Source organism: Lissotriton helveticus, chromosome 5_1 (assembly GCF_964261635.1).
Source record: "Lissotriton helveticus chromosome 5_1, aLisHel1.1, whole genome shotgun sequence".
Classification (NCBI taxonomy): Eukaryota; Metazoa; Chordata; class Amphibia; order Caudata; family Salamandridae; genus Lissotriton; species Lissotriton helveticus.
The window spans coordinates 779,972,991-779,998,539 of NC_136065.1; the positions used below are offsets into that span (position 1 = coordinate 779,972,991).

General features: G+C 43.0%; 1 protein-coding gene across 1 annotated transcript in view; it reads right to left on the reverse strand.

Moving 5' to 3' along the window:
• Positions 1–25,549, reverse strand: part of UNC5B (unc-5 netrin receptor B) — a 388,353-nt gene that overhangs the window by 94,629 nt on the left and 268,175 nt on the right. Inside the window, exons 2-4 of the mRNA XM_078643253.1 lie at positions 21,562–21,783; positions 11,710–11,853; positions 7,084–7,187 (exon numbers count right to left, since the gene is read on the reverse strand). Of these exons, the coding sequence (XP_078499379.1) occupies positions 7,084–7,187; positions 11,710–11,853; positions 21,562–21,783 (470 nt within the window). The remainder of the gene's footprint in view (positions 1–7,083; positions 7,188–11,709; positions 11,854–21,561; positions 21,784–25,549) is intronic.

Below are 25,549 nucleotides of genomic sequence, written 5' to 3' on the forward strand. Positions count from 1 at the left end.
CGTCCCAGCACTGGAATCACCGGAACATGTATCAGAGCATAGAAGGGCACCGTTACATTGTTGCTAACTCCTGGGTAAGACACATTGAGTATGAACTTACTAAAACTTGGGAACTAAAGGGCGATGCACCGAGTGTGAGAATTGCATAAGAGATCTGCAGGCACTTGCTATGAACCTCGTGAACAGAAGCCTAGAGGGGATAGCACGTGTGAGAGATTTGCCTCATATATGACCTAGACACTTCAAAACGTGGGAGTTGGCCTAGACAAGCGCGACTTGTGTGAACGTGCCTGAAGCGCTAGACACATCTCTGCAAGGGACTGTGGTCAATTTGAGCTATTGTGTGTGAAAAATACTTGTTTTATATAAAACTTCATATTGGGCTGGACCTGATTTATCAGAGTGCCGGGCGCAGAGTTGTTTGTTTACTCCTACACTGAAACTTTACCTCCCTTTTGAAAGCCTTGGACTGCTTGACTCGCACTTCTATTGAGAGTCAAGTCAGACGTGTTCTACTAAATACAATTCACAAAAGGGCTCTAATAGGCAAATCGCAAAAGTGCTTGAATAGTAAGTGCATCCCACAGAGATGCCCTCGTAGTAAATATATCTTACCAAAGTGCTCTCATCGTTCATACATCTCATACACTTGCTTTCATACCAAATACGTCTCGCAGAAGTGTTAACCTAAATCCCTTTCAGAGGGGATCTAATGAGCAAATTGCAAAAATGCTTGAATAGTGCATGCATGTCAAGAGGTTCTCTCTCTGGAACAATAGCTACATCTCAAAGAGGTTTTCCCACAATATTTAAAACTCACTAAAGTGCTCGGAATCAACTGCATCTTTCAGAAGTGTTCTCATGCTCAATACCTCTCACAGAAGTACTTTCTTAATAAATACTGGTGAAGGAAGACTTCCCATAGGAAATACCTCCCCCGAAGCACAGTCATATCAAGTACATCTCACAGAGGTGTTCTCTGCCAAGAAGTTCTGTTCAACCAAATGAATATCGCAGAGGTGTGCTGTTACCCAGGGCACAAGTCCTACAAAAAGAAGTGGGGGGACGCTGACGTCACAACAGGAAGTGACGCCACGAAAGGTGGCTTGCACCATCAGACTCATTGCCTCCCCTCGCTCACCCCTTAGATGCGATTGCATCAGAGAAGCCAGCGCGTGAGCAGCGTTCTGAATGGGCTCCGATCTCGCCCCAGAGAGGCCAAAGAGTGAATGGGTGGCTCCATTTGCTCCCGTTATCGAGCTCCTGGAAAAATAAGTGGGGGGACGCCGTCCACCCGCGTGGTACCACGACTCGAGCCCTGCTGTTACCAAATTACACTCACCTATGCACTATTCTACCAAAACGTGGCAAAGAGGTGTATTTTTTACCAAATAGACCTCCCAGTCACAGAGGTGATATCTTACCAAATAAATATCAGATTTGTTCCATATCAAATGTCAGAGAAATGCTCGCAAAAGAAATAAATGCCAGAGACCGTCAAATAAATCTCATAGGGCTCCCTTACCAAAAGGATGGCATGTGAGTGTTCCCTTTAGAAATACAGTTTCAAATAGATCTCAGTGAAATGTTCTCTTGCTAACTATATCTCAGATAGTTATTTGCTTAACACTGCTACATAGATCTTACAGTGAGAATATCACGAACGAGCATGAGCGGCCCGGTTCATCGTGATATGCGCGGTAACTCCTGGCACGGCACATATTACAGGTATGAGTTTTGTAATACACACCAGTTCAAACCTGATGATGTTTAGCGTGTGGGAAACGCCCTGTGTTTCCTGAATATGCAGATTTTGGTGCAATAAGATCCAAAATACTCATGTTATTCCCCCAAAACATAAAAATGGGTGCTTAACCGCACCTGCTAAATTCCAACGCGGAGGAGTCGATTTCGTCAGGTGAGATAAATATCACGTCAGTTACCGGGTCACCCGCAATGAGAGTCTAGGCAGAGGTTATCCCTTTAAACATGCTCATAGCAAGATATCTAATTCAAAACAGAAAAAAACACGACCTTGTTAACTCAATAATGAAGAGTTGGTTTGTTGAAATAATCCTTATATAGATTTGGTTGGTTCCAGGGCTGCCACAAGGAATGGCAGCCGAGACTATTTACTTTTTAAGGACCTACGCTGCCAAATATATTTATATGTCACAAAAGAAACTTTGCACAGAGATTTGTATTGCTGCCTTTGTGATGTATTTACAATGAAGCAACTAATGGTGGCTGTCACTAGGAGGCACACCAAGCTGGAGCTGCTACTGAATGTATTCCCTTATATTACTTCCATTTTGTGCTTCTAAAAAGCCACGGAGGGGTCCCACTTGAAGTTTGTGACCTAGGCCCGGCAAAAGTTTTTTTTAGGACTGGTGGGCTATGCATGTGATGAGTCTCCACAAACACCCATTATAATTTTTCTATAAATTGCTCTGTCGACAACCTCTGCCTAGTAAAATACACCTGTCATAGGTGCATTAAAAGTCATAGGCTGGGCAATAAGAGTTGTTAAACAAATTGAAACACATACATATTGTATGTTTGTTATAAATGCTACTTAAGGATAATTCTACTACTCTGCTCAAAGAACCCTCCACCACAAAAGCTAACTTCCACAGTTGCATGATGAATGTTGCAGGCCGTATGAAGGACAAATGTCTTAAACTCAACTAGGGGAAAACAGAAGCCCTCGTCTTTGGGAACAACACCTCGCTGTGTAATGACCCATGGTGGCCAGTGGTGCTCGACACACACTCCTTCCCAACAGACCCCACCAGCAACCTCAGCCTCGTCCTGGATAACAAGCTATCCATGAAGAAACAAGTCAACGCAGTCTATTCCACCTGATTCCACACCCTTTGCGTTCTCTGTAAGATCATCAGGTGGCTCCCGGTAAACACCAGAAGAACCGTCATGCAGGCCTTCGTTCACCAGCAGACTGGGCTACGGAAACACACTCTAGGTAGGAATCACTGCACACCTCCTGAAGAGACTCAAAACAATACAGCACTTAGCGGCAAGACTCATACTTGACATCCCAAGAAAGACCCACATCACACTCCACCTAAGGAAACTACACTGGCTTCCGATCTAGAAGAGGACCAGCATACATCAACAACCGCCTAACTTTCCACCAACCATCCAAACACCACTGTTCTGCCTCCCTCTCCATCGCAGACACCCAACGGATCGTTAGAGCCAACAGCAGAGGATGCTCCTTCTCGCATCTGGAAGCCAAGGCTTGGAGCCTGTACCTCAGGACCGCACCATCACTCCAACAAGTCAGAACAGATCTAAAGACCTGCTCGTTTGAGTAAACAACCTCCATACAGCTACTGCATCTCCAGCACCTCGACACCCTGACGGGTAATTTGGTGAACTCTGCAAATAAATTATTGATTGATTGATTTACTACTCTTGTTCGCAGACTTAAAGTTTCTGAACCCAAAGTGAAATCCTAGTACAAAATGTCATGGCAATGTTCTTCCACTAGTACATTCATCACAAACTCACTCTATATAATTACTCTAAAGGAGCTAATTTTTTGGTTTAATCAATGTGATGATTGTGCTCTAATACATCACCTGCACGTGATCCTTTCTGGTATACATCCGTGATGAACATGGTATAATGCCACATGCATTTTATTTTCATAGCTTCTTCTCAAAATAATAATTAAAAGGGTCGCTGTTGTTAAATAAATATCTGCCTTGTATGTTCTTTAAAAATACAGTTTTGTGAAAGCGACCTGCCACCAAATAAATTGCATAATTGTGCTTTTAGCAGGCACTGGCTATCCATGCACACTGTGAAGCAAATTTTCAATCCACCATCTCCATTTTATATTGAATACATATAAATAATCAATGCTTTTCAGATGCTATTTTAGACTTTTCTAGCTTCCAACTATTTTGAGCACAATGAAATTCCTATGACATAATCTGTGTGGGTAAGCTTTTAGAATAATATTCTTTATTTACTTTTGTGTTCAGGCAGTACCAATAATGGCGGGCTCCCCCACTAGATGCGGAACAGAAATGCTATGTAATATCCACAGTGAAGTTAGGGCCTCTCACAGAGATTGCAGCAGGCTTCAAATTTAAAGCCAAACATTCGGGGACCTCTTTAGAACACTATCGCAAACAATAGTACAGTTTCCATTTTGTTAAACACACCTGCTTGCTGAAGATTTTGAAGCTTCTAGGATGTATACGCCCACCTCCTGCCCCTACTGTCCTGATCCTACTGCAGTGGCTCCCTGCAGCGTTGTCTGTGTTGTATGGGAGCACTTACAACTGAATGATATTATTAGCATGCCTAACTTTTACTGACTGTGATGTACAGCTATAGATAGAAGTACAGAGAACCAATTTCAGTATTGCTTTGCCAGTGAGAGGTCATAGAGTAAAGTGAAGTGCCGGAGAGATGAGAGGCGTAGAGTGGAATACAGTGGCATAGAGTGGTGTGGAGTGGTGTAAAAGAGGGTGGAGTGTCGTAGAGTGGAGTGGTGTTAAGTGTCATGGAGGGAGTAGAGTGGAGTGGTGTGGAGTAGAGTAGAGTGGAAGGGAGAGAGTGGAGGGCTAGAGTTGAGTAGAGTGTCACAGAGTGGACTGACATAGAGTGCAGTAGAGTGGCACAGAGTGTTGTAGAGTGGAGTGGCATAGTGTGATGTAGAGTGGAGTGGCATAAAGTGGAGCAGAGTGGCACAGAGTATCGTAGAGTGGAGTGGCATAGAGTGATGTGGAGGGGAGTGGCATAGAGTGGCTTAAAGTGGCTTGGGATAGAGTAGAAGGAGTTGCGTACAGTGGAGTAGAGTGTTGCGGCAGAGTGGAGTAGATTATCGTGGAGTGGAGTGACAAAGAGTGGAGTGGAGTGGCACAGAATGGAGTGGTATAGAGTGCCATGGACAGGGCCGGACTGGGAAACAAAACTGGCCCTGGCAAAGTGCTCGGACGACCCCCCCCCACGGGGTTGGGGGTGCCGCCGAGCTCTTTGCCAGGGCCGGTTTTCGGCCAATTTTGTTACAGGGCTGATTTTGCAGCTATGCTGCAAAAACGGCCCTGTAACAAACACGGCCCCCAGGGGCCCAAAACCGGCCCCCACCTGTGCGGCGCACCGGGGGATTGCCTGGTGCCCACTACGGCCAGTCCGGCCCTGGCCATGGAGGGAGTAGAGTGTTGAATAGTGTTGTGGAGTGTCATAGAGTGGAATGGTGTAGAGTAAAGTGGTGTGGAATGATGTTGAAGGAGTTACGCAGAGAGGAGTAGAGTGTTGTAGAGTAGAGTGATGAAGAGCGGAGTAGATTGTCATAAAGTGGAGTGGCACAGAGTAGAATGGAGTGTTGTTGAGTGAAATATCGATAAGTGGACTCTTGTGGAGTGGAGTGGCGAAGAGTGGAGTAGAGTGGAGTGGCATAGAGTGTCAAACAGTTGAGTGGTGTACAGTGGAGTAGTGTGTCATAGAGTAGAGTGGAGTACAGTGGCATAAAGGAAGCTGCATAGAGTGTCACAGAATGGCTTAGAGTTTTTTAGAGTGATGTGGAGTGGAGTGGCATAGAATGTAATAGAGTGGTGTAGAGTGGGGGCATGGAGTGCCCTAGAGTGGAATGGTATGGCAAAGAATGGAGAAGCATAGAGTCGAGAGTGGTTAAGTGGAGTAGAATTGAATATTGTAGAGTGAAGTAGAGTGGAGTTGCGTAATGTAGTTTGGAGTAAAGTGTCAGAGTAGAGTGGAGTAGAGTGCTATAGAGTGGAGCGACGTACAGTGTTGTAGAGTGAAGCAGACTTTTGTAGTTTGTCTTGTCGTAGAGATTTGTTTTGTACAGTGGAGGAGCGTAGAGTGGAGGGATGTAGAGTGGAGAGGCATGTCATAGAGTAGAGTGGTGTGTCATAGAGTGGCAGAGGAGTGACATTGAGTAAAGTGGCATAAAGTGGAGTGGTGAAGAGTGAAGTGGCATGCCAAGTGGAGTGGCATAGAGTATAGTCAAGTGGCATGTTGTAGAGTGGCGTGTGGTACCATGCTGTGTTCTGTGGAGTGGAGTGCATGTTGTATAGAGGAGTGGAGTGGCATGTCCTAGAGTGAAGTGAAGTGAAGGTGAGTGACGTGGAGTGCTGTAGTGTGTAGTGGAGTGTCACAGAATGGAGTGGTGTGTCATAGAGTGGATTAGAGCAGCATAGAATCGAAGGCATAGAGTGAAGTAGAGTGTTGTTGAGTGGAGTAGACTAGTATGAAGTATGAATGGATTGGTATCGCACTGCCATAACAAACAACACATTTTCAATTTAAATGACCATTACATTTGCACAGATATACAGCTTACTGATAAAATTATACAGCACACAAACAATATTATGTGGAAATGTCATCATCTATTGTATTGATTTGTTTTGATCATATTAAAATATTTGTTTCCACCAAACTTCAGAATAAAAAAAAATGCTTCTATTGTGCTTTCCTAATTCTGATATGTTCTGAAAAATCTGCACAGTTCATTTACATTTGGTATGTGTTAGAAAAAAGGCCTTTCCTTTCCCAGCAAGACTGTCACACAAATACTCTCACTTTGAAGTCCGAGACAGCAGAGTAAACACCAAGCACCCTGAAAAACAGATTCTCACATTTCACCTCTGTCTTTGCATGCACAGCAAATATAACAAGAGAAGAACAAGATTTAAAGATCTATTTACAGAAAGTGATTACTGTGGAAGAATACAGTAAATAAGCTATGTTTCACTGGAAGGGTGAACTCAAGCTAGACAGCCTAAAATAGAAAGCAAGCAAATGTGAGCTACAATCCACAAAGCCATGGTAAGCTATAGGCGGAATGCATTCCCAAGGAAGCTTTCCAAATGTCCACAAGATGTTGTTAGCGATCCAATATGCTTTGACCAAAACATGGTAGGCAGACGGGTTCAACCATTCTCATGTCGAATCCTTTTGACTCAGGCGTTTTGGTAATGCAAAACCTTTGCACATATTTTTAGTCAAAAAACATCAGCTGCAGCTAATATTTGCAGTGGCAGCCGATGCTTCTTTAAGTTGATCTCTGGACTATTCCCGACTTACCTCTGCCGGTGGGACTCCCTCTGGGGGTCGACACTGCAAGAGAACCTCATGTTCTAATGGCACCTCTTTTCCCAGGGGTTCCTGGTCAAAGTTCTTCCTCAAGTCTGAATTAGGGAAGATAGATAGAAAACACACCGAGGTTAGAGCCAGAAATATTTCATAACTGATGACATGAGTGGTTGAGGAGGAGTATATGAAGAAAGAAAGGACTTTCATATTGTTTGTGAATTCACATAACATATTGCAGTGCACTGGATTATGTTCACACACACACATGCTATTGTCTACCAGGGAACAGGATTTCGGCGGACTGTCAGGGCGAGAGTTTTGAGCACCCCTTGCACGTTTTCAGACAATACTAATAGTACATGTCATGTTTCCATCTTGAATAAACCTCCCTGCTGGACAATTAGTCTCATTGTTTAGCTGATGAATAACAAACTTTGTTGAACTTGTATGAAAAAAATTCGAGCAAGTGAATTTGGACGAGGTGGGCGGCAACAAGTTCAGGATCGTGCATGGAAAAGCAATAATAATCCAGCACTTTCCGGCACTTGTTCCACAATGCGCAGGAAGCCTCTCCCAATCAGTTTTCATCACCCAGCCAGAGAAAGGAACTGGTGACATTAAACATGCCTCTTTCAACTCTTTTCCCCACTTTTCCTCATTTTCTGATTCTTTAGAGAATTGTGGATTTTGCTGAATATTCAAATCAAATTCTGATAACTACAAAAATGTAAAACGATCTGCCAGACCCTTTCGTCGCAGCAAATAAATTCTTAAACTGCCTCAAAGCACACTTCTCCTGTGACTATGTGAGAAAAGCATATATCTGCAGTTTTTTCTGTATTCAGTAAGATGATGAGTATGGTGACTATATTTAGAATTAAGTTTTTTCCTGCACTGTCGTTTGCCTGAGGTGAATGTTCTTTGCCTCAAGTGATGTGTGGCAGGTGTTCGGAAGAGTACATCTTTGAAACACATATCTGGCTCTGATTGTGGGATCTTGTGGTGCAATGTCTGAATAAAGTTATATTGCTCTCTTGTGAAAGGGAGTTCCGGGTTCGTTTTGGCAGGAAAGGGAGCTGGAAATATCTATGTAGCATGCTTGTAATCCGTCGGTGTTAGGCACTTGTGGTCATACCATGTGTACATTTCAAACATACAAAAGTATTAGATAAAGTGTGTGCAAACTTGTTGCCAGGGATCTCAAAGAACTAAATGTGCATTACAAATCAGTTTTTCTCTTTGCGCATAATGAATGATCACATTAACTGATTTTGGCCGTCACTTTATTTTAAAAACACTTATAAAAACAATTTTGAATTTACTAGCTCCGTAGGCTCCTTTGATTTAACTGCCTGGATTAGATTTTCCTATTCAACAGTGATTGTATTGGCTAAAACTGCGGTCCTGTTTTTTGTCACTAGATGGCAGTGGAGCCAATGCCAAATTATTTTGTTATCGTTTTATTAGCCTCTCGCCGCAACGGTTGCCGGTCGTAACTGTTCAAGGTCCCTCTCCCTATTCGTCCCTGAATTTCAGGAGTTGGACTTAAAATCTCAGAACGTTTACATTTCCCTACTTATGAATTATCAGCTCTTAACTGCTATAAATCGACTGAACAAATGGTCAATAATCAGAGATATGTAATTTACGAGATGACCGTACATAGACCCGAAAGATGCGGCGCACGCCCATATCTGGGTTTATTTGTCATCTTCATCAGACTTAGTTAGAATCAAAGCAAGATAAAACAAGCATTTGCAATGCAATAGGTCTCGCATTTACGCGCGTTTAAGCTATTGCCATTGTAAATGACAATGGGGCAGAAGTATCAAGAGTTTTCTTTGTCGCAAACGCTGCGAATCGCAAAATAGCAGCGTTTGCGACAAAAAAAACGGGAATTGCGATGTATTAAAAAAATTGCATCGCAAAATTAAGGAATCGGAAAATTTGCGATTCCTTAATTTTGCGCTACCATAAATGGTATGTAAGAAAGAAGAAAGTTTTGCGATTTCACTCTAGGAAATCGCAAATTACCACCAACTTGTAGTTGGTGGTAATTTGTGAATTCTTTTACAAATGCACTTTTTGCAATTTGTAAAGGTGGCATGTGACACTCATACATGCCCTTAGGGCATGTATGTACGCCATATGCGCACACATGTCAATTTCAGGGGTGCAGCAGGGTGTCCTTAAGACACCCTTGCACCCTTGAAATTATTCTCAATTTGCGATTCGCAAATTGCGGATCACAAATTGAGAACATTTCACATTCATTCCTATGGGCCTCCTGGCCCATAGAAATGAATGGGAAATTATTCCTTAATTGCGATTAGCAATTTGCTAATCGCAATTAAGGAATTTTAAGAAATCGCTAAAAAACAGCGAATTTTTACATATATGCCATTTTGCAATTCTCAAATAGCGATTCCGTAAAAATCGCTATTTGAGAATCGCTAAAGGGTATCTTGATACATCTGGCCCAATGTATTTTATTTATGTTTTAAAAACCAAAACGAAAATAAAAGGCATAGCCATTTACAATGCCAAATGTTATCTATATGTTCATGGTTCAATGCATTTAGAAGAATTTTTTTTAAGGTCATAGGCTTTTACTTTGAAGCAAAGAGCAGAAAGGGCTCAATTACAGCTTCAACTGTGACATTGAGAGAACATATTTGCTGATGTTTTCAGATCTGCTGAATCTTCTAAAGAAAGGTGTGAGAGAAACAGAAAGTGGATACGGAAGTAAGAATGAGGTACAAAAAACAGAGGGGGCATGAGAGTGAGTGAAGTAGTTTGAAAGTGGAGAGAGAAAAACTGTGGGATAGAGAGTGTGATGAGAGAAAAAGACAGAGAGATTGTGAGCCCACTAGAGAGAGGAAGAGGGCAAACAAGGTTCATAGACAGAGGTGATATGTAAGAAAGGATCGAGTTAGGTGAGAGAAAGAAGCAGATAGCGATAGATGGGTGCATAAGAAAGAGAAATGTAGAGAGGGGGAGAAATAAAGGTGGAGAGATATATTGAGAGTGGAGCTGTGAGCAATTAAGAGGTACTGAGAGAGGTGAGAATGTGACAGAGAGAGAGTGCGAGAGAGAGACCAAGACAGTGGGAGAAAGATACAAACCAACGAGTGTGCAGCCAAACAACAAAAGCAGTGCTCCTGCGAATGGGACACTAAAGAAATATTACAGCTCCAGCACGTGTGCTGCCAAACAACAGAATTAGTGCTCCGGCGTATGGAATAACACAATAGCAATGTGAGGGCTCCAGCGCTTGTCAATTTAGGCAGTAAATAACAGGTGTGTTCCCAGTTTAGCACGCGTGACTTACAGCTGCTATCATTCAGGTAAGAAAATGCACGACTATGCTCACAAAGGAATGTTTTTTAAATCTGCTCCAGATTGGGCAAATTCCTATGTGGTAATGGATGACAACGCACATCAAATAACGTCCACTCTAGGTCAGACTGTGTGCGATACGACGAAAGACGCCCTTCTACATTTCTTGTAGCTTAAATGGTTGTCCACAGTTTAAGGCCAGGATACTCCGCTGGAAAGGGTGGCACTGAGGTTTTCCTCATGGGACTCCAATGCAGGAATGACAAGTGTGGCTACAGCACTGAGAACCTCTCAGTCCTGAAATTAACCCCCTGCTCTCCTCATCTAGTTTATTTTGGACACTGTGAAAGGCCTCATATCCGGTTGGCTTTACCCTACCTGGTCTTGGCATCATGTTGGGTGTTATTTTAATTTATGGTCTGCCTAAGGATCTGATGACCGTGTTAGACAAGAACAAATACTCAGTAAAAGTAGATGAGACATTTCACATGTTCAGTCAGTGCAAGAAAAGAGCAGAAATAGCCCTAGCACTCGCTGACTTATTCACTGAACATAGGTGGCTTTAACCTACAAACCTCACGCCAATTCTGCACGGTCACCTTAGTAGCATTGTGCCACTCCCCAGTGACAAATGGAAATCAAATGATGGGTGGTCTGCGCACTCCTGTTGACACGTTTTTTTCTTAATTCAACTCAATAGTTTGATCAGTGTGCTGTGTCCGAAAGTGTGTACCTAAACACACTGAAAGTGAACTAAAAATGGTGGCTAGCTTTCTAAACTGCCTGCTAGACTCGGGCACGCACCCCTATAGTTGATTTACAATCTATTAATTATACTTTAAACAAAAGCCTTAATCATGATTAACATTCAAAGTTCATTTATTATTTGGATAATGAATTTATCTTGTTCTATAGTTTATTGAGGAAACAACCTTTCACCCAACTTCCGAAATCGACTTGACGACAATAGATCTCGCAGAAAGACAGCGCATGCGCTGCAACGCTAGGCGAGACCTAAAAAGGCAACAAAGGGTGAACGGAGAAGAAGATAGAAAAACAGTGACAAGGGAAGAAGGCAGTGATGAAAAAGAACCTGCATAAAGTAAGGTAAAGAGACAAGAGGTGTCATAGGTGGAATCAGCAGTGGGCATCCTAAGGATGGCAGTCTCGGAGTCTGGTAGGTTCTGGCTCCTAAGAAAACTCTGGGTCCATATACGTATACGTTTTTCCAAATAAAACACTGCACAATTCCGTGACATGTGAGCTGCGCACACTTACATGCTATCCGGACGTAGGCCTTCCGGCTTTTAGTTGTCCCTGCAGAGCTCCACGCCACACACTGGCACCAGTAATCTTCCAGGCCGAAGAGTTCCTCCACCTGCTGCCTGGAAACCTCAATCTGTACCTCCCGGACCACTAGACCTGCAAGTGGGAAGCAAGAATATAGTGTTGTGAGAAGAATACACAAAAGCCTTGTCGACTGCGCCCTACTCACAGGGTACGCTATGAGAAATCTGGCACATTGCGCACATGTTTTGCAAACCGCAAGAGTAGGGGGCCTAGTGCATACTTGTAGGCTACATGCAGGCAACACTGTCACCATTTGTGCAGTATAAGTTAGTGTGCACAGGCCACATAGGGCGTACTAGTAAGCAGCCTCAAAGAACAGCTTGAACAGTATATGATTGTGCAGGGCAGTAGGTAAGGGAGGCACTGCACTTTAATTGTACCTGATTTATACTATCAGACCAAGAATGAGGAGTCAATTTTCTTCCCTTGTTAAGGCCCGTTGCGCCCAGGCTGCACCTCTGTCTGTGTGCTGATAGGCAGCCTGAGACCCAAACTGGATTCAAGAGCAGATAGAGAGGAGTCACATACAAATAGTGAGGCACAGGGAATCACTGAAGGAGTTACATGCCCTTAGCCTCAACCCATACAAACAACCACACAAGCACACCTACCTCTGCAGATGGATCTCTGCCTCCCTCCCTAAAACATACATTTTTGTGCAAAGCTCTAAGTTGAAAATAGAGGGCGAGAGGAAGAATTGCTGGGCCAACTCCTCATTTCTCTTCTGCCGTTACCCCTTGACTAGTGTGATCAGATACAAAACTCCCAAAACCAAGACATTTCACTAAAATGTTTGTCAGGGGGTGAGTGTTTGAAAAGTTTCAGCGCTCCGTCCATCATCTCCTTGTGTTTGCTTAGTTTGCCCTAAGTTGGCAAGGTATGCCCACAAGTGGGTCCCTTGCTCACTTTGCCACTGGATTCAAGCTAGCCTGGCTGATGAGGGATGTTACCCCGAAACCGGTCCCAGGATGCTTGTGTTCAATCCAGGGAAGACATGGCTTGGCAGTTCGGGCTGGGCTGTGCCCATGAGGCACAGGGTCAAGACTGATTTGCATATAGCAGTGTCTGAACTTAGGTGGCATAGTGAGCTAAAGATCGATGATGGATTCAACCCAAATCTTTGACTGGGGGTGAAAGTTTGAAAAGTTTCAGCGCTCCATCCATCATCTCCTTGTGTTTGCTTTGTTCGCCCTAAGTTGGCAGGGTATGCCCAGACTTGGGTCCCTTGCTCACTTTGCCTCTGGATTCAAGCTAGCCTGGCTGATGAGGGGTGTTACCACGAAACCGGTCCCAGGATCCTTGTGTCCGGTCCAGGGAAGACATGGCTTGGCAGTTCAGGCTGGACTGTTTCCATGAGGCACATGGTCAAGAAGACTGATTTGCATATAGCTTTGTCTGAACAGGGGTGGCAAAGTGAGCTAAAGAACTATGATGGATTCAACAAAGATCTGTGGCTGGTGATGAGTGTTAGAAAAGTTTCAGCACTCCATCCATCATCTCCTTGTGTTTGCTTTGGACTACAATGTTTCATCAGTTAAGGGACACAGAATGACAGCGTGCAGCCTAGGAAAATATACAAGGCACTTAAAAAATAAATAAAATGCAATATATCAAACCTCTATCAGACCTGATGCAAAATGTGATGCAGGGCGCGCTACGAAATTCGTTTTATTTATTAAAATTGTTTACTTACCTTCAATTATCCATACTCCGGTTTTTAGCATCCCCACCCCGCCTCTCCGCCCCACCGAAACTCCCTCCACGGGCCGTGGCTGCTCATGTATAACTAACAATGTGTGTGGCCTGACATGTATGTGTGTATATGCAGCACGAAATACTTAGATGTTTCAGTGTGTAAGCAACAAAGGGATGTGCCTGTAGGTATATGTGTTTTGACAAACAGCATTATGCAAGATGCGGATGTTGCAGGCACCTTTCATCTTTGGATGTGTTTGTCTGTTTGTACATGGCACCTGTCTCTGTAAACAAGGGAGATTTGTAAGTAGCATAAGAAAGCAGGTGCTACTGAGGAAAGGGGACGTTGGTAATTTATTCCTAGCATTTAGACTCGAATTGCAGTTCACATTTTGGTTGGGGTCCAAAAGCAGAGCGCAAAATGTCCTCAAGTATAAATCTAAAGGTGTTGTTTTCTGAAAAGATCAACACAGATGTTTTTTCAGAAAGCATACATTGGGTCTGACGCTAATATTAGCATGCTTTGTGTTTAAGGTTGATCCCTCTTCAGGCTCTCTAATATGGCCGCTATCTTGGAGAAATTACTGGTTGAAGATCAAGGCCTCTTTACAAGCCACAGTAGGTTTTAAAATGCCCCTTCAAGAGGCATGCAGATTACAGGATGGAATTATCTCACTAAAGGGATCTAGCTGCTAAGATGCTCGATTACAGGATCATGTTTTTGCAGTTCAGTATTGAAAAATTTGAAATTAACAGGGATCTTACATTGCCCCCCTGTCATGAGTAAATAGCTCGACTAAGCTTGATTTACTGTTAACATTCTGATGATATGTGTACGGTTATGAACTGAAAAAAACAAAAAAAGAACTTGCATTTAAACAAATGACTGAGTTACATATGAAATTATACAAATTAGAGATTTCTGAAAAATAAATTTGCCCCAAACTGTGAAGAACACCAGGATATTATCTAGTTGCTGATCCCACATGTGGCGTGTTATGCATATATATATATATATATATATATATATATATATATATATATATATATATATATATATATATATATATATATATATATATATATATATATAACTGGTTTTAAAAAATCTGAAAAAGTGAACAAACTGTGTTGGAAATAATATTTTACTTCCCATGTCAGTCTCTCTACTTATGCATATGTGTTTCTAATATGGGTGGAGTTCCTCAAGTATATGTGTTTACATGAAGCCTGAGGCCCTATGTTTGAGCTACTTTAGCATTATTGCCGGCACCACCATGCAATAACCGCTGATATATATCATTCCCATAGTTATGGGCCTTAGGGGCCAATAACAACTGTTACTGCCCAGGAGGTGAGGGCAATAAGGACATTAGCACATCCCTTCCACACATTTCCAGAATAGGGAGCACTGAGGGAGCCTGAGCAGCCTTTCACATGACTGGACTCCATCCTCCTGTGGCACAACCTATGCCTCTTCTAATTGAGGTATTGGTTCACAGATGGCTGTCTGGTCTCCACCCCTTCCTTTTGGTGAAAGGAAAAACAATGTTTAGAAGAGGCAGCAGGAGCATGGCGGTCGGATAGAGTCGCTTTTTAACCCATTCAAGTGAGAGCTGCTCGTACTCCTCCAGCACTTCCTGTTTTGCCACCTGACAGCTGGCTAGCCACTGAATGCTTCCTCTGCAGGCATGTAATGTTAAATATAGCCAGCAGAGGGAGCATCCTGTAAGGCTGACCTGCTCCCAGTGTTCTACTCCGGGTGCTAATGTGATTATATTCCAAATTCAAATACAGATATGTGACTACAGTGATACATCCTTAAAAGTAATATATTTGTGTGTACATAACTAACAGGATTCAGAAAGCTAGTAATATTACAGGAATGCAGATCTAACCAAACTGAATGAAGTGTGGAGACAACTGCACAAGAGAGTGCATGAATGAAGAGTGCAGCCAACCCACGAGCTGCTATAGCACTTTTCTACTGGGACAGTTAGAACTATAGTACTAAGTCCCTCTGAGAGCCCATCCTTAGGCACCTAACCCACCATGGGCAGGCGGAAGTGACATTACAAGGGGAGAGAAATCTAGTCAACAGTCCTCGCCCTTTCAATAAAAACTATTGTCAGTATTTCAAAACAAAACTCAACTAACCAAAACAGAAAGACATCAACTGAACGAATAAAACGTTACCACAATTAGATGCACATTACAAAAAAAAAAAATCGTAAGAATCTTCTCGGAAAAGGACTCAGATCACACTACTCACAGAGATGTCTGCATACATGTCAATATTGGTGACAGGTTGTAAATCGTGAAACAATAAACACTACATGACCCCTTTACTAGTATGATAGGCCAAATTTATTACGACATGGTTGCATATTGATAACTTTATTAAAAATTAACAGAATTGTATAACTTAAGACAACCTTTCCAACCTCATACGTCCAAACGCATCTCACAGCAACTAGCAACTTCCAACCCCCAACCGTGCTTTCTCATTCCATTCTTTCGAGACAAGGTATCGCCCCCGATTTTTCTTCCTTTTCCACCCCCCAGAGTTCGGCTCTGCCTGCTTAAGCTGCAACCCGTCCTAATAATGGCATGAAACAAACATTTGCGACGCACAACCCTCACTCCTCCGACCCGCTCAAAATATAGGGTGGATGGGTGTACAAATTAAATTGAAACTAATTGAAACCCTCTACCCCGGTTATGCACATGGTCCGGAAGAGGCTGTTTATGCCTCGCCAGTCCCTTAGATACTTAGCAGATGACCGCCCCTTCCATCCCAAAACGACCTATCCCCATCCATGTCCTATCAACGCACGAATACCCCCGGGGAAAGACTAGTCTGCGCCTTTCTTTGCCCGGGGGCTGTCATTAGCAAATATAATGGGAGCATGACTTCTGAAACGAAATACTTGCTAAATGCGTAGTGTGGCTTAAAATGCATTTGCAACAAGATAACACAGTTTTTTTGTTTTTTTACAGTGTGTCAGTGGTCCACAATCTTTAGCCAATAGTCTCGCTGCATGCAAGAGTACACAATTTGCCACACTGTAATTTTAAGGAAAGTCGGGAGCAAATAGACTGCTATTAATGCTGAAGTTCTAAACAGCCCTACGGTCAATTGTTTATTGATTTCACAACACTAAAGAATGTTCTGGAAAAGCTGGGTCGGTTATCATACTGAATGAGCTGGTCCTTAGAATTGGCGTGTTTTCAGAAGGACCACCTTTTAACCGTGATTTACAGCTTATTTGCCATTGAGCTGTTGCACCTCAGGCGCCAGTGATCTGAAACCTTGTTAATCACACTTAGTGATAAAAAGGTTATTATAAACAGAAGGGTGCAATGCCTGAGTACATCGCGACGAGCACGCTTGCCACTGTCTTGTTTCATTAGGTTTCCACATCATATGTTAGTCGTAATAAAATAATTAACTGTTCTCGTACATTTAATAAGTACTTTTCCCACGAGAACCGCTGCCAGCAAAATGTCAGTTGTCTGACGTCTGCACTCACCCCTGGTGCAGGGAATGACACATCCCTGCCTCCTCCCATCAAGACATGCGGGAGCAGCAGCAGCACTGCGAGAAGCGGGCGGCCGAGTGAGAGAATGGGGTGAACCATCCATCACCAGGGGTGCCTGCCTTCTCATTGCTCCACATCTAATGAGGGCCTCAGTGGGGCACCTGATGCTTGGCATGGCTCCCATAGCTCTCAGATATTGCTTCTATCCCTTCGTCTTTTGAACCCCACAGCTGAGCCTAAAAACGACTGGTCCAGACAATCAACAAAGCATTGACTGGCGACCTATCAGATAGCTCAGCCATCCCACGTGATGGAGAAATCTGGCTCTCTCGCACATTATCACAGCTGACTGACTCACCACTTGCTAGCATTTGTTTATTTGAGTGAGGTGTGCCTAGTGCTTACATAAAGTGTTTCTTAGCAGCACTCTGCTGGTGTTGCCAAAAGTCAGGGTTGATAAATACGAAGACTGACGGCCTAGTCTTGATGCCACCTCCTTCCTCTTTGTCCCACCAGCCTGCACTTCTGGTATGTTGTATCACTGTTGCGAATTCTTTCTCATCTTGCCTTTCTCATCTTGTCTCTGTTTTCTTACCTATCACTTCCTTCATCTTTGCTCCTCTTCAGCCTTTATCTCTCTTACTGCGGGCCAAGCTCGAAAGTGAAACATAAGACTTGGTCCCACAAATTAAGCGCTGGTGCCCACCACCTACAACAACCAGTACAAATTAAGTACTGCCTCAAAACTCTCTGCTCCAGGTTTTGACATGCCTGCCCTATGTTGTTGCTGGGTACTAACAGCCATTAAAAGGGAGCAGTATGTAGTTGTCGGTTTCTGATAGTCTCTGTGTTTAGGGTGGTCATTCAAATGATAATGAAAAATAAGACATGGCCTCCTGAAATGAAGTGTCTTGGACAACCACCTGCAAACACTATCACAAACTGAGCACTGACGCTCATCAGTATCCAAACAGTGCCCACTTTCTTAACCATACCTCTAAGCTGTACTGTATCTTGTGGTCATTTGCACATGCACTAATTGGAGGCAATTCTACCATCTTAGCTCATTATTAGGTTTTATGATATCTTATATTTCCCTCAGGCTGCTACCAAGCAAACAGCTCCTGTTGTTTTTAAACACTCCCTCCAGGGCTGTGCAGCTTCTAGTGATCTGCCACAAAAGAACTATAGGTGAATTTTGACCTTCTTAATGATATATTGTTCTATAATTCTCTTATACGTCTCTGAGGATGTAGCCAAGCATGCATGAGAGATAAGGTGGAGGGGTGGTTACAAATGGCGATACGTGAGGCATGTTTGCTTCAGGTCTATCCACATTTGGTGCAAGGTGATCCATTCTGTCCTCGGATGGGGAACACACTGGGCACACTGAGCAACAGGAAGTCAAACGTGATGCAGAGTTGTTGTCTACAAGAAGGGGCTCGGATCCTGACCCGGAAAGTGGGCCCCACAATCCCAAAGGATCCTTCCAAGAGCCATCCTTGCAGAGACTACTCTCAAATCTGTAAAAAGCCTTCTCTCTGCTCAGAACTCATGTGTTGAACTGATTCATAGTTTCTATAACAACATCAAGCCCACTGAAGTCGCTGCATAGCAACATATTTTGTGGTTTTACAAGAATGCTTAAATAAATGATGCCTGGTTCCATGAGGAGGTGAAGGGAAAGAAATACCAGAGGATGTTGCCTGGTGTGCTCAGAGTGATTCTCTTCGTCGACTATGAACCGCTTCTCTCCTTGTTTCATTCAGTGGGGATCAGAAGCCTGGCTTTCTCACGCACACCTTCCTTTCATATCGATAACAAAAACTATATTACCATTCCTTTGCCTCAGTCCTCTAGTACATCTTTGCAGTGCTGGGTCCTGCATGCCTCAGGATTATCTCTTATTTTTAATATCTACATGATGCCTTTGATACCCTGGTGGAATCCCTTGGGATTTTCATTCTTTAGCTATGCGGATGGCACCACTGTTCTCAAGCTCCTCAAGCTGAGTGTTGATTTGGCAGTGTGTTTTATTTTTTAATAAATGCAACTCTTCAAGTCCGCACTGTGTGCTTGTAAGTACTAGGTGCAAGGAAATATGTGATTACTTTGTTTATTTTTTCTTTAAATCTTTATTGAGATTTGGAAGACCCCAAAATGCCCATAGGATTCACTCTGTAGTCCACACTTCTCCAAAATTTCAATAGATACAGATATAAACTGGATAAAACCTGGCAACATCCAGTAGCTTTTTATTACATAAATAACTCCTTTACATTTTTATAGCAGCCACTCGAATCCTCTCCTGCACCCCTAGTAAGGCAATGGCAGGGAAGGAGTGAGATAAGGAAAACAAACAATGAACAGACAACACTTCACCCCCAAACTTTCGTATCTGCAGAATTTTTGTGAACTCTCTGAAAGATCCTTACTGTGTGACCTCAGGTTACCAATCACTGTTCTTTTAATCTTTCTAATTAAAATGTATGCTCTTTTTGCCGCTCTAATGCACTGGATTTTATACATATCTACATTTGCTTTTTTATCGCACAAGACTGTTTAATATACATAAAGCAATTAAATCTTTGAAAAATGCAAAAGTTGGAGGGAAATAGTAACAAGCAAATAAGATATTCTTATCAAAGAAAATATATGTTATAGGTTCATGTGATCTTCCCCATGCATTTTAAATTTGAGTAATGGCTCAACGATGTGAATACTTCAAAATGTTAATCCAATAATGGTGAAGGATCAATGTGGCAGGTAAGGAACACCTTCCCTTTGCTTTATTAAATAAAAAGCTCCCAAGAAAGTGGATTTTCATCCATTTTACCAGCAAACCAATAAGGTAAATCACACTAAATAACAAGAAAGCATTCAGGGGTTGATGCAATGAATGAACACAAGATCCTTACTGCTGACCTGAAATCCCTAGGGAGTCTTGCTAAAATCAAATTATTGTTCAATCATAAAAACGGTTTACAAATCGAGATATTTCCTCGGACAGTAGCATGGCCATGAAAGCCTTGGACTCAGACTAGTCTCTGCCACTCCCTGCGAGGGCCGGCACATAATGGGTTTCAATCTGTGGTTGTTGGTGTTACATATATGGCACACGTGATTCGGAAATCAATGGCCAGGGTTTTGGAGCTCCTCCGCTGAAGGAAAGTATTTTAAAATAACTTTAGGTCTTTCACCACAGAACTGAAGCTCTAACTGCAAAAAAGAATGCATCACTGTGAAAGAGTGGCATTTTAATGAGGAAATTGATCTCCCGAAATAGAAGGAATGGGGTTCATGGGGCAGAGTTATACAACAACTGTTCAGGCAGAGTCACGTGACTCTGGAAATAGAAGGCATGCGAATGACCACGTGCCTATGCAGATACATGACAAGAGAGCCTCTTTGTGTCGATGAATCATAGTGTCCTGAAAACCTGGGGCTTCCAGGATTCACTCTTTGTTTTACAAAAAACAATGTCAGTAATCAGTGCTTCAAGTAGAAAATATATTTTCTGGTATAACTTGCCCTTGCTAAGAGGTTTGCCGCTGAAATAGCGCAGTGGAGATGCATCACAATCCAGCTGCTTTAAATACTCTACCTCACATTAAATAATGTACATAGATCAGGCCCTGCCCAGCTATGCATTCAAATTTAATTTAAAAAAAACAGAGAAACAATAACTTCTAATCTCTGCTGCCGACTACATTCAAAGGGCATCATAAATGTTAATGCAAAAGAAGCTGTGCATTACAATCCAGAGAATGTGGGTGAGAATGACACTCCAAGACTATCCCACCAGTGACAAAACCAGTCCACCTGTACCAGAATAAGCTAAAACCTCAACTTTTCCATCAACTTAAAGTCAATAGACTGACATTCAGGAAAAGATTGATTGGTTCCCCTCACTGAAACTCCCCCTTGAACTTCCACATGTCCTGATGTTCCAACAGCCGCGGTCTGTGCAGGTAACAGCGGTGGGGTGGTGGGGCAGGGTGGGGGGATTTCGAGGGACAATGCAGGGGGGGGGATTAAATAAATAATACATTTTCCCTCTTCATCGTCCCTTGAAATCCCCCCAACCCGGCCCCACCACCCCACTGCTGTTACCTGCAAGGACCGTGGCTGTGCTCCAATCATCTTGAGAGCTCCATCTAGGCCTTACGACAGCCTTATAGCATGCTTCTGAGTGCTAAACCTTCTGTTTAAGGTTCTCTACCCAAGTATAGGGCAGCGCTATAGACAAAGGCACTGGCCTTTGATGGTCTGTGCAGCCTGAGGGAGAAGGGTTACAATGTTTTTAGAACATTCAAGCCACTGAGAGTAGACTGTTTTAAACTAAACAGTGACAAACAGAAAGGTACACGTTGGAAAGCTGGAACCCAAGACCTATTGTTCCTCTGTGGAGCCCTCACCATTTCAATATTCTAATGAACTTAAACAATTCCCCATGACTTAACAAGAGGGAGTAACTGAGTTATGCACCCGCCATTGGTGGCCAACAATAGATGAATCAACGCGACATTGCATTTCATCTTACCTGTCACCTCATCCAGGCTCTCTTTGGTTATGTGGTCATTTTGGTTAACCCACTCCCCGTTGCACTTGAAGTAGATCTGGGTGGCTGGGTTAGCTTTGCAGATCAACTCTACTGGCTTGTTCTTCACGATGTATGCATCCTCTGGCTCCAATAAGAAGTGGGGAAGGGACTCAGCCGGGGCTGAAGGGAAGGAATCCGGAAGGACATCAGTGTATTCGACTGCTGGAAGAGAACATATGAAGAGAATGAAAAGTGAGCATTCAATATTCAAGTTATAGCAGAAATCAAAAATCCAAACAGCTACAGCATAAAATTGAAAGATACATGTTTTAGTCGAGTATAAAACCTTTTATTTAATGTATTTGAATGGTGCACATTTAATATGTTTTCTGTTCTTGTAGAAGAATATACTTTGTATCAAACAAGAAAAAGAAACAACTATATATTTTTAAAAACAATAAATTTGAAGATCCTATCCTTAGCATCTTAGTTTTAAAAATGAGTGTGCAGCCAGTATGCCATCAAAACAGCTTCAGATCTGATCTGCTGTACATCATGGGCAATCCGTTAGTGTGATCTTGAGTGTTCTTTGGCACAATACATAATTTTTGTGATGAGACCTTTAGAGCTTATAGAATATATGTGAATGCTGATGGTATAGTCCCAGGGTAGTCAATTCTCACATACATGCATATATATATATATATATATAGACCAGCCACTGCTTCTCTAACTAGAAGCGTAAGGCCCTTAAGGGAATACGTTATAAACAAGTACTTTATTGAAAAAAATCACAATACGACCCGAGTATACCTGCAGTTAAGAATGTTGTATTTCATTTATGTTGTATTTCAATTATATATGAACAGTAACAAACTGTAAGAGAATGTTCCATGCTTTTAACATTGGTTTCGCAGTATGGTATCTGTTATATTCTTTAGATTCACTTGGGCTTCATAATCCTGCCCTTCGGTGGTTAATTAATCAATGATTCTATACCAGGCTTCTCCAATGAGCAGCTCGTGAGCTACCGAAAGATCTACAGCTACCCAGAGGTAGCTCTCCTGTGTCCAGTCCAGCCTAATATGCTGATATGGGAAGAGAAGCGCCACACCCGGGGGGAGCAATAATTATGGTGAGTTTGGCGCCTATTTTTTATAGCTGTAGCAGCCACTGGATGCAGACCCACTAATGGGCAAAGCGTGCTTTAACACAGGCAACTCATTTACATCGACATTATGTCTTACAAGACCATCATGACCTCTGCCCAGTTCTCTTACCAAAGTGCTAGAACTGGAGTAAGAAAAGTAAAATATCCATGTCCATGTAAAGGACTTTTAATGTCAATGTATGTGGATGGGAGCTTTGCATATTGGGATGTATATATCCATACAAATAAATGCAGAAATAGCTGAAAAAGAGCGAATAACATAGCAGAACTTTAATAATTGATGCCCCCTGGACAGACAACTAGAAAAAAGTGAAGATTCCAATAGCTTTTCTCCAAACGAGACCATCACTAGAAGGTCGTTTAAAATCCATTTAGGAAAAATTGACTTTTCATTTGCAGTTTAACACAGTGCTGAGGGAAAGCGGCAGGACATTTGTCATAATCCATTAACTGCTCTTTTGGAAACAATGAATTAAACTCCAGGCTAATTTCCCTGCCGTTGGCGCTGCCCGTCACCTGCCTCCTGCTTCTCTTGCTCACGCGCTCCTGGCAGCAGTTTTCTACCCTGATTTGATTTGCAGCAGTGTAATTTTCCCAGCAGCCCACCAATTGCACTAGGACACTGGATGGTTAACCCACACAATGTCTTCCTGTGGCGCCAGCGCCTGCACCCGTGCCGGCAGGAAGTGAATGCAACCTACTCAACACTGAAGGTTGGTTGTGGTGTGATGAAGGAAGGGGGGGTCTTACTTATTGTGAACTGAACACGTCAAGTGATCACCAATTGACAAAGGTACTCAGACCTCCAGGCGGAACTCAAGGTCACTGCAAACATCAGACGCCAAAGATCTTCAAGTTGGGATTTTTCTAAAGTCACTAGGTGGGGTCTCCAAAAAGCCAGGAGTTCAGGAAAGAGGTATGGGTGGAGGGAGAATGGTTCGAGGGAAGGAAGTTATGGAGAGGTCAGGTTAAAGGCAAAATGGCTGATGTCGAGGATGGAACCATCGCAGACAAGGGAAATAAGTTGAAGCTCTCTGATTTGAGACTCTAATGCTACTGACCTACCTTGCAACTCGTTGGTATAACATTGCATCTCTTTCAACAACATATTGACCGACAGAAATACATGCAGAGATCACTGTAAAAAGACAAGAAAGGAATAGGAAGTGACATTTATTTACGATACCCTGGCATGTCATAGAAATCTGCTGTATGGACAATGGGAGCAGTCCTTGAAAGGTTTGTGTGTGTGGGGTTGGAGTGCTATGACACAAGATGAAACCTGTAAACTAGGAAACGCGTTAAAGCTTATAGTGCCTGGAGTCATCATATAAGGCGCAAACTGCGGAAAATTCTTATTATATTTTATGGAAACCAAATATGGAGTCATGTCTTTGAGAGATAGTATAGGGGAGAGGATGGTGAGTCCTATGACTTTGAAAGGAGTAGTTTGGGTGCTGGAAATTATTTCTTAGTTTTCTTATCCATTGCATGTACATGTTTGGTGTTACTAGCCCACTCAGTTTCTACTAGTGCTGGAGGGATCTACGATGGTTAACGATCTGTGCAACTATTAATGCCCTCATCATAATATATAGCAGAAATGAATGCTGACGTGAAATCTACGCTAGGAGTCACTAACCTTCTTCAGGAGCTATGAGATTATTCATTTTCAGAATTGGACCCATGCCAATGTTAATGACCCGTTAGGGTCTACCAAATATTCCTTGCTCCACCTTGATCTTAAATCGTTGGGTTTCCAGTAGTATTATCAACCTCATGCCATTGTAGCTTGTATTAATTGCCCAGTCGCAATCTATGCCAGCAGTAACTGCCCCTTTGGAAGCAACGGCAATGTTTTTTATCCGTCCTGCACTCAAATCTCAGTGAACCAGTCCCATGCATGTCAAAAGACCTGATTCAGGCCGGAGGGTGCTGCTGTTTAAAGCCAAAAATGGCTTCACATTGGCTGTCTCCCGCCTGAAATGGCCTTTGCTTCAATAGGGGAAAATACATTCCCCCAATACATTTTTATTTTAAATCTCCCTCTTTCCTCGCATAAAATATTGGCATGCATGTTCCAGTACTAGCAATCCTCCAATGACGCTTCTCCATGGCCTATTTACCTTCTTCCTCCAGACGACGTCATAGCACGATGACTGCCCTCGAATGGCACACGGAAATATATCAAATCTAACAATAAGATTAGCTACAATGGGAGTGTGTCGGGAGCCATCGGCAATAGGCCGAAAGGAATGGTCTCAGCCCTTTAGCCAGGGCCTATTTTAGGAGCTCCTAGGCAAACACTTCACCCTCGGCCACCCTCGGCCCCCCTCCGGCTCGATGGTATTATTACTATTATATCAGGGACCCCAGCCTGGCGGCAGAATAGAAAGCTGATTTCCTACCGCCGCCCTTTACTTTATTTATAAAGAATCCTCAAATAAACAGACAGGCCACAGAGTCGACGGCTTTTCTCCGAGTTTTCGAATTGCAGTCATGTCAGGATGTGGTTTTCAGAATGTTTCCTAGTAGTCCTCTGCAGGGAGGCTTGAGAAATGGAGAAAGCGCGGGAGCGGGAGCCTCGGGGAGGGGGCTGACACAGCAGCAGGATGGAGAGCAGGGAAAGCCATAGCGGAAGTGACTGGGATCAAAGGGAGGCAGGAAAGGGGTGTAAGACTGAAAGAGAATCAGGCAGCAAACACCTGAGTGAAAACTAGACAGCGGCAATAGATATACAGAGCGAAGGACAGTAAGGAAAGTGCGTATGAGTGAGCCAGATAGCATGAGAGAGAGGAGGAGGAGGAGAAGGAAAGG